The 9,809-nt window shown below is 43.5% G+C and overlaps 1 protein-coding gene across 4 annotated transcripts in view; it reads left to right on the forward strand.

The window, feature by feature from the left end:
* Nucleotides 1-9,598, forward strand: part of LOC100196543 (equilibrative nucleoside transporter 1) — a 59,741-nt gene extending 50,143 nt beyond the window's left edge. For all 4 annotated transcript variants that reach the window (XM_045721891.1, XM_014205926.2, XM_014205932.2 and 1 more), the window contains 6 exons: nt 1,193-1,277; nt 1,548-1,633; nt 1,749-1,857; nt 2,105-2,190; nt 5,649-5,848; nt 6,319-9,598. In XM_045721891.1, the coding sequence (XP_045577847.1) occupies nt 1,193-1,277; nt 1,548-1,633; nt 1,749-1,857; nt 2,105-2,190; nt 5,649-5,848; nt 6,319-6,430 (678 nt within the window). In that variant the 3' untranslated portion in view covers nt 6,431-9,598. The remainder of the gene's footprint in view (nt 1-1,192; nt 1,278-1,547; nt 1,634-1,748; nt 1,858-2,104; nt 2,191-5,648; nt 5,849-6,318) is intronic.
* The last annotated feature ends 211 nt before the right edge of the window (nt 9,599-9,809 follow it).

Here is a 9,809-nt window from a genome sequence, read left to right on the forward strand (position 1 = left end):
CTGGGGGTGACCAGTGAAATACACCTGCTGGAGCGCGTGCTACGGGTGGGTGCTGCTATGGTGACCAGCGAGCTGAGATAAGGCGGGACTTTACCTAGCAGGGTCTTGTAGATGACCTGGAACCAGTGGGTTTGGTCGACGAGTATGAAGCGAGGGCCAGCCAACGAGAGAGTACAGGTCGCAGTGGTGGGTAGTGTATATGGGGCTTTGGTGACAAAACGGATGGCACTGTGATAGACTGCATCCAATTTATTGAGTGGGGTGTTGGAGGCTATTTTGTAAATGACATCACCGAAGTCGAGGATCGGTAGGATGGTCAGTTTTACGAGGGCATGTTTGGCAGCATGAGTGAAGGAGGCTTTGTTGCGAAATAGGAAGCCAATTCTAGATTTAACTTTGGATTGGAGATGTTTGATGTGAGTCTGGAAGGAGAGTTTACAGTCTAACCAGACACCTAGGTAGTTGTCCACATATTCTAAGTCAGAACCGTCCAGAGTAGTGATGGTGGGGGGGCGGGCGGGTGTAGGCAGTGATTGGTTGAAGAGCGTGCATTTAGTTTTACTTGTATTTAAGAGCAGTTGGAGGCTACGGAAGGAGAGTTGTATGGCATTGAAGCTCGTCTGGAGGTTAGTTAACACAGTGTCCAAAGAGGGGCCAGAAGTATACAGAATGGTGTCGTCTGTGTAGAGGTGGATCAGAGAATCACCAGCAGCAAGAGCGACATCATTGATGTATACAGAGAAGAGAGTCGGCCTGAGAATTGATCTACTGATCTGGTCTCCCTAATTGGATGCTTTGACCTCAAAATACTGGTTCACTCTGTCAGGGAAGTCATCATTGGCTCTACAAGGTTATGTGAGGGAAGTCGTTAGCAGGGTGTAGCACTATAAAGCCCCATATCCATAATGTGTCCTCCTACTCAGCTATATGGACAGATTCAGTAACCTGATAATATGTAGGGGTGTTAACCCCGGTGTCCTGGTTACATTTCCAATCTGGCACTCATACCATCATAGCCACCTGGCTTCCAATTGGCTCATTTCATCCCCTCTCCTCCCCCTGTAACTCTTCCCCAGGTTGTTGCTGTAAAAAACTATGTTATCAGTCAACTTACCTGGTATAATAAGGGTAAATAAATAATGTAGGTTGGCAAATGTGCTGAATTGTCATAAAGTCTCTCCCTACCTCGCAGGAGTTTTTCCAGTACTTCCTGGAAAGTAATGGATCCAAGCCTGCCGGCGGAGATGAGGAGAACAAGATGAACCTATTGAAAAAAGGTACAGTCAGCAGCTGGAATGACATGTAATAAGACGCTGCTTATAAAACCTGAAGCCATTGAAAAATGTGTTTCTCCTTTTGTGTGTAGTAGTGTACTCAGCCCAGGGCTCACTGGATTATAGTATAACTATAATTTGCTTGTTTATGTATGTTCCTTGATTTAATTCTCAGTTCTTCTTTAAATGAGCTTCTTTTGCGTATCTATTTGTGTAAAGCTAACAACAAAAGAGGATGTGAGGACTCATACAGACTTTTGCGTTGTGTGACAGACAGCCCAACAGAGAAGAGTCCAGTGGTCAGTCTGACAGAGGAGGAAGCCAAGCCCACGATATCTGTGTTTGCCATCTTTAAACAGGCAAGGGACCTGCACAAAGACAATATCAATTAAGTGGTCCTCCCAAGTGAGGAAATTTGTGCTGGGGCCTAAAACCACCCACTTCTGTTGTACTTATTTTGTCCTGTGTTTGTAGATCTGGGTAATGGCCCTCTCTGTGTGCTTCGTGTTCACCATCACCATCGGAACTTTTCCTGCAGTCACAGTTGATGTCAGATCCACCATGGCCGATGGAGGTGCCTGGGGTGAGTGTGCTGAGGGAACGTTTATGTTGTAAATGATTACACAAGTCTTTATTCACCTGTGTTTTGCTGTGTGAATGGCGTGTGCAGAGAGCGACCAGCATACAGGCTCATAGCATTCATCATCTATATTTAAAAAAATAGCAAGGACAATGCCCTTGCGATTATGCTCAAATAGGTTCCAGTATTGATTTTAAGTCTGTGGACTTGTTATTCACCATGCGGTTTATTGTCTCTCTTGTCGCCACAGATACATACTTCATCCCTGTGTCGTGTTTCCTGCTCTTCAACGTGATGGACTGGGCAGGAAGGAGTCTGACGGCCGTGTGTATGTGGGTGAGTCTTGAGGCCCTGAGCACTAGTTCCACTGACACTGTCTCAGACAGACAAAGGCTTGTTGGTGTAGATTCCTACTTAACATCTGTGCTCCCTTAAAATGGTTCCCCCTGGCCTGACCAATTGTTCCCCTTGGCCAACTTCTTTGACGTTTCACTGGACCATAGATCAGAATGTCTTGGCGTCTCATCAATCTAAAAGGGAGAGGAGAAGGATAGGCTAATGATTCCCATGACAACAGTATAACATACAATGACACAACACTTTTGTTTAAAAATACCTTAACTTCTCAAAAATGTTAATCCAAATCTGATCCAGATTACTGCCTGGTGATTACATGACGTTATAGGGGTTGTAAACCCCTCCTCCACACACCATCAGTGAATGGAATTATAGTTGGAAACCTTGTTGGGGAGTATGAGTGAAATCATGCTGAGACATCCGTCCAGTCGGATTTACAGCGCTAGACACAGCACCGAGACTGCCCTGGTAAGGGTCATCAATAAACTCCTCATGAATAGTGACTCTGGGGCTGCCAGCATCCTCACACTGCTGGACCTGTGTAGTATTCAACAGGGTCAGCCACGCCATCCTGCTGGACCGCATGGAGAAGCTCTTGGGGCCTGTCGGACACTGTCCTGGACTGGTTCAGGTCCTATCTCACTGATCGCTACCAGTTTGTAGCCATCCTAGTAGGTCAGACAGTTGTGGTCTGACAGGGGGTAAAGAAATAAAACAACAGTAAAAAGACAGGCTATATACAGTAGCGAGGCTACATACAGACACCAGTTAGTCAGGCTGATTGAGGTAGTATGCACATGTAGATATGGTTAAAGTCACTATGCATTTTTTATTTTAATTTTACCTTTATTTAACTAGGCAAGTCAGTTAAGAACAAATTCTTATATTCAATGACGGCCTAGGAACAGTGGGTTAACTGCCTTGTTCAGGGGCAGAACGACATATTTGTACCTTGTCAGCTCGGGGATTTGAACTTGCAACCTTTCGGTTACTAGCCCAACACTCTAACCACTAGGCTACCCTGCCACCCCAATATATGATGAACAGAGAGTAGCAGTAGCGTAAAAGAGGGGTTGGCGGGTGGTGGGACACAATGTGCTAGCCAATGTGCAGGAGCACTGGTTGGTTGGGCCAATTGAGGTAGTATGTACATGAATGTATAGTTAAAGTAACTATGCATATAAGATAAACAGAGAGTAGCAGCAGGGTTGGGGGGGCACACAATGCAAATAGTCCGGGTAACCATTTGGTTACCTGTTCAGGAGTCTTATGGCTTGGGGGGTAAAAACTGTTGAGAAGCCTTTTTGTCCTAGACTTGGCACTCCGGTACCGCTTGCCATGCGGTAGTAGAGAGAACAGTCTATGACTGGGGTGGCTGGGGTCTATACATTTACATTTTAGTCATTTAGCAGACGCTCTTATCCAGAGCGACTTACAGTAGTGAATACATACATTTCATGACTGGGGTGGCTGGGGTCTGACTAGGGTGGCTCTCGTTTGAGGCTGATATCAAGAGTGTGACCAAAGTCAAATTTTTTCCATCTACGGAACATTGCCAGGTTACGACCTATGGGATCACATCCTGCAGCTGAGCGACTCATCCACGCCTTTATTTAATCCCGTCTGGACTATTGTAACGCCCTGTTTGTTGGCGCATCTGCCAAGTGCTTAAACAGGATACAATATTTCCAGAACTGTGGTGCACGTGTCCTCACCCACACCTCCCCCCACGAGCACATCACTCCGGTGCTGTCCAAACTCCACTGGCTTTCCATATGCTCACGCACCGACTACACTCCTACCAAGGTATCCACAACTCTGGAACCAAGTACCTGTCTGACCTCATTCTACCCTTTTTCTCCACACACACCCTTTGCTCCTCCATCTAACTTCAGCAGCCTCGTAGCAAAATGATGGGTGACAGGGCTATCCGTTGCGCTGTTCCGCAGCTGTGGAATGCACTTCCAGACACTAGTAGGGCTGTCCTCCTTTTATGGCACAGCTCAAGACCGTGCAGTTGCTAATTCTGCTAATTCTGTTCTCATGTCCTCCGGATCTGATGTCACCTGGTATATATTTGTTTGTTGTCTGTTTTGGATTATTTTATATTTGCGCCTTGTGTGTGAGAAGCGTTTTACAAATGAAATGTATTATCAATCGTTCAGAATTCTGTGAAAAATCTGGTTTGGAACAGAACACTTGATGTGTAGGCCAGTGGTTTGTATTGGAAAAAAGCCCTTGTGTTTTTAGGATGAAGAGGTTGTGTGACTGCTGAAGGAAGTCGGTTTTGGTGGGTGGTTGAGGAGTGGTGAAATTAAAGACTAAAGATTATTGATTTGGAGTAGCTTCCTGTTTTTAACTAGATCTCATGACTGGGGCTGTAACAGCTCCCAGCCTAATTCACTGGCTGAGAGGTTTCCCCATAGAGATCTAGATGGTGTTCTGTTTCTATTTAATTCTACCTCCGCTCCCTCCCTTCCACATCATGACCCCTATGATTACTTTAGAATAGTTCCGTCCTCCCCAATTAAGGTGCCACCAACCTCCTGTGATTCTGACTAATTTACATTAAAGGATATTGCTTTGACTACAATTTGGCTGCCCTTATACCGTGATTCAACATATTTTGGCCAGACAATCTAAACCATTAGATTGAGATACAGCCTTGATAACACATTGCTGACCCTAGAACATCCCTTAGCCAGCTGTGAGTACCTCATTAATCTAATCTCCAGCCCATCTGAAAACCTGCCCTGAACCCTAGTCAGCCTCACACCACTCAATGCTCTGTGGTGATCTATTCTCCAGGCCCTACTGCTATCCAATCCAATTGTTATAATCAAATGCAATGCAATTAAGCTTGGCCACGGGTGGAATAGTTAAACTATTTCACAGAGAAAATGTTTCGCTATCCCTTTTTACAGCGCTGTGTTTTATTAGCCTCGCTTTGTGCTGAAGCATATAGTAGGCCTCATTATAATGTAACTAATTGAGTTTATATTGTGAGTTGAGTCGCTTACTTCTCCTGCCTGCTCTGAATTCTGTAACTCAAGGTTTCATTTGGAGGCCATTGCTGAATTCCCTGAGTTCACAGGCTCCTTGTCTAAGCTTTTCATTTGAATGTGTGTGGGTTTCAAACCCCGTCTTATCCAGGGCGTGGCTCTGTCTCAGGCTACATAACCTTGCACTACTGTCTCCCACTCAGTTTACATTACTGAAGCTACACAGGAAGTGTGTATAACCCTCAGCAACCTGACATTTCAGCACACCTGACCAGCAACTTTCTTGTTGACAAAATCCAGTATGAAGAGATGTGATTGCGATCAGGGTTCACATTAATAAGTGATCTGTTTTTAAACAGGGTATACAGTATAAGAGTGGAGTGGACCTGTACTATGTGTTGATACGTACTGAGATGTCCTCTTTTGTCCTGTCAGCCCGGTAAGGACAGCGTCATCCTGCCCGTCATGGTGGGTCTCCGTGTGGTCTTTGTGCCTCTCTTTATGCTGTGTAACGTCCAGCCCAGGAACAACCTGCCCGTGCTGTTCACCCACGACGCCTGGTACATCCTCTTCATTATCCTCTTCTCCTTCAGCAATGGATACCTGGCCAGCCTTTGCATGTGCTTCGGACCAAAGTAAGACCATCACCAGTGACAACTACAGCAGAGTTCTCAACCCTCTGTACCAGGGACCGGCACTGCTGACTGGTTCCACAGCTGGAAAGTTGACTAATTATAGTCCGTTTTCAAGAGGTACTCTATAGAAGGGAACCGTAGCTTGCCGGTTCCTGTAACACAGGTTGAGAAACACTGTACTTCCACAGTCTTCTCATGACGTTGCACTGGTTCATCATTTGTACTGTCCAGCTTTTTGTAACCACTGGTTTCTGTAGCATATTATTTTATTAACTGTAATTGAATTTTACCTTAACCATTGTCAACGTACAGTTCCAAGACTGTATGTTTAGCATTGGTATTGCTATCATTTTATTATACGGATTTAAATTGAAAATAAGTGATACAAAATTGTATCACATTACATTTTTTGTCATCTTTGAATATGTTTTAGTTTGATCATGTGTTTTGTCCCTCCTATTTCCATACAGGAAAGTGTCACAATGCGAAGCGGAGACGGCTGGGACCATCATGGCGTTCTTCCTGTCTCTGGGTTTGGCTCTTGGAGCTGCCCTGTCCTTTGTTTTCAGAATCATTATCTAGACCTGGAGTCCCCACAACACCACCTCACCCCTCAGAACACCGTCTGCTCCTCTACCCGCCGTGCAGGACGAGGGGTGGAGGAGGTGGTGAACTTTGCTGTGTTGACTGTCACACGGCAGCAACACTACAACACTCGGATGCTGCCAGCCTCAGAGCTTGAGTGTTTGTGCTTCCACTCTTCCCACTGAATTATAATACTCTCCATTTTGAAAGAACGCAAAGTTAATCTAGTTCAGCTGCCTATGTAACTGCTCTCATCTCGTGCTCTAGTTGCCAACATGTCTCTCATCCTGCAGGGAACATGGTGGAAGACTGGAGAAGCGCTCTCAGCTCAAGGGAGTATTTCAGCTCTTAGGCCAAAATGCCTCTATGAGCCCTAAATGGTGCAGGACATGTATTTATATGGATTGCGAAATGATTGTGAAACTGTTCAACTTCTAATGTCTTAGTATGTGTTATCATTGAGTTGTATGGGCCCTCTAGTTTAGAATAGGTTTTAAATTTCAATTAAGTTGTTTTACCAGCCTACGTCCGTGTGTAAATGCTCATTATGGTAGCGCTTTGCCCTGACATGTAAAGGTATTTTAAGCACAGCTACTAATTACATGCGTTGTGCTAGTGAACGTGAGGGGAGGAGAGTTTTTGTAAACTCACCCGTTCATTTGCTCTGTCAGTTTGTGCCATTTTTCGGGTTTATCATCCAAACATTTTGTATCAGAGCTACAATGAACAAAAATATCAACGCAACATGCAAATATTTCAAAGATTTTACTGAGTCAGGTCATGTAAGGAAATCAGTCAATTTAAATAAATTCATTAGGCCCTAATCTATGGATTTCACATGACTGGGAATACAGACCGCGCCATCGTATAGAGTTGATCAGTGGTAAAATGTTGGGTTTTATTTGTCTTATTTACAGTGAGTGTCTAAGGTCTACTTTTTTTATTATTAGTTGCATGAAATACTTCAACTAGAGATGGTTTCTACAGTTCGTGCAGAAATTCTTCAGTTGTGCAAACCCACAGTTTGATCAGCTGTCCGGGTAGCTGGTCAGACAATCCCGCAGGTGAAAAACTGATGTGGTGGGCCTGCGGTTGAGAGGCAGGTTGGATGTACTGCCAAATTCTCTAATCCGCCTCTGTCGAGAAATTAACATTCAACTCTCAGGCCACAGCTCTGGTGGACATTCCTGCAGTCAGCATGCCAATTGCATTCTCCCTCAACTTGAGACATCTGTGGCATGATGTTGTGTGACAACTGCACACTTTTTAGTGGCCTTTTGTCCCCAACACAAGGTACACCTGTGTAATGATTATTCTGTATAGTCAGCTTCTTGATATGCCACACCTGTCAGCTGGATGATTTATCTTGGCAAAGGAGAAATGCTCACTAACAGGGATGTAAACAAAAGTGTGCTGAAAATTGGAGAGAAATAAGCTTTTTGTGCATATGGAACATTTCTTGCATCTTTTTATTTCAGCTCAAGACCAACACACTTTTTACATGTTGCGTTTTATATTTTCCTTCACAGTGATGGAAAAAGTACACCATTTTCATACTTGAGTAATTTTCTATTAAAGGCTCTTTACTTTAACTCATGTAAAAGTCACCCAGTAAAATACTATTTTAGTAAAATTAAGTATTTGGTGTTTAAATATATTCGCATATTAAAAGTACATCTTTTCGAATTCTTTATATTAAGAAACCAGATGGTACCATTTTTTTTGTATGCATTTACAGATAGCCAGGGGCACACTCAAACAATTCACAAACGAAACATCTGTGTTTAGTGAGTCCGCCAGATTAGAGGCAATAGGGATGACTAGGGATGCTCTCTTGATAAATGCGTGAATTGAGCAATTTTCCTGTCCTGCTATGCATTAGAAATGTAACGAGTACTTTTTGGGTGTTAGGGAAAATGTATGGAGCAAAAAGTACAGATAGCCCAAAAAATACTTTAGTACTTTAAAGTATTTTTACTGTAGTACTTTACGCCACTGTTCTATCCTCTAAGCAACTTTTTATCATGTGTAATGCCAATTTATCTTAACATTTCTACCGATCTGCGTGCCAGTTATGGTTTTCATATGCATATTTTCTTGAATAATTTATATTATAGGAACGTCTTCGTATTTCAAAATCCTGAAACGTATCAACTATTAATTTGGGTCAGGCCCGAAGCTTGCGCTAGCGAACTTGCAACATTGTATAGAATATTTTGGGCCCTCAGTTTCCGGTGCCAGTGAGATCGGGACACAGCTGGCTATTTGCGCAAGGGATAAGAAGTGGTGCTTAAGTTTTGGCGGGCGCCCACCGGAGCTGAGTACAGGCACCTCAAATGTTTTACTGCTTGAGTTCCTTTTCCAATTATAGAATATAAACAGTACCAGCACACAAAATGATTACCGGAACCTAAATCAGTCTAGCGCTGATAAAATGGGCCTACCTGATTACTTGTGTTTCCACTGGATCGGACGGAGCATGGCATTTAACCTCATGCTGAGTGGTTAACGAACGAAGAGGGCAGGAACAACTTTTTAAATACATCCAGGAACTATTGTAGTTCGCAATGGATGTTAAAACAGACAGCATTAACGTGCTGTTTTGAGGTGAAGAAAACATTACTTTAAGAAGCTCCACATGTCAGTAGTGGTGGTGTGTTAAGCCAATCAGAAATACTGTCAAATCCCCAAATGGGCACATTTCACATTTGCACGCAGGCCAGTTAGCCTATAGGCCTACTATACTTGCACGTCCTTAACACTGGCAGGAGCGTCCCAAACTAAAACAATGGCTAAATTGACGAAACTCGTAAATAAAATAAACGTGTTTCTCACAAGTGTAGCATAAGTTGTGCACTCTGCAAACAATTAATCCACTCAGACAATAACGGAAAGACTTCGCAATTGCGTCAAACCCTCCGACCACATTACAGATCAAGCATCAATTGTCTTTTGTGTAGGCCTCCGCAATGGATTAGTTCACAGAGATGGGCGCAAATATATTTGTTACTGCTCAACTAAAACAATCTCGGTCGACCAAACAGTGGACTAATTGGGGTAAGCGCTAGTTTGTTCTGTGTAGTTCTTTTCAGAACGTGTTGGTACAAGTTGAATTTGCCTGGATCGTATGTCAGGTTGTTTTTATGAATAAAAAAATGTAATGTGCCTGTCAGTGTTTATTTTGAGTTTCACGTGGTAAATTAAGTTCTCATGCTTTAAGAAGCCTTTTCTCCAATATGAATTATATTAACAGTTGTGTGCATCCAAACAGCACCATTTCAAAAGCACAATGTGGTCGGTCTTCTCATCTGGAGTGAAAGTCAACCAGATAGTTGACATGAAGCAGTCCCGTAATTGTTTTTAACATACGACGTGG

This window comes from Salmo salar, chromosome ssa01 (genome assembly GCF_905237065.1).
Source record: "Salmo salar chromosome ssa01, Ssal_v3.1, whole genome shotgun sequence".
NCBI lineage: Eukaryota > Metazoa > Chordata > Actinopteri > Salmoniformes > Salmonidae > Salmo > Salmo salar.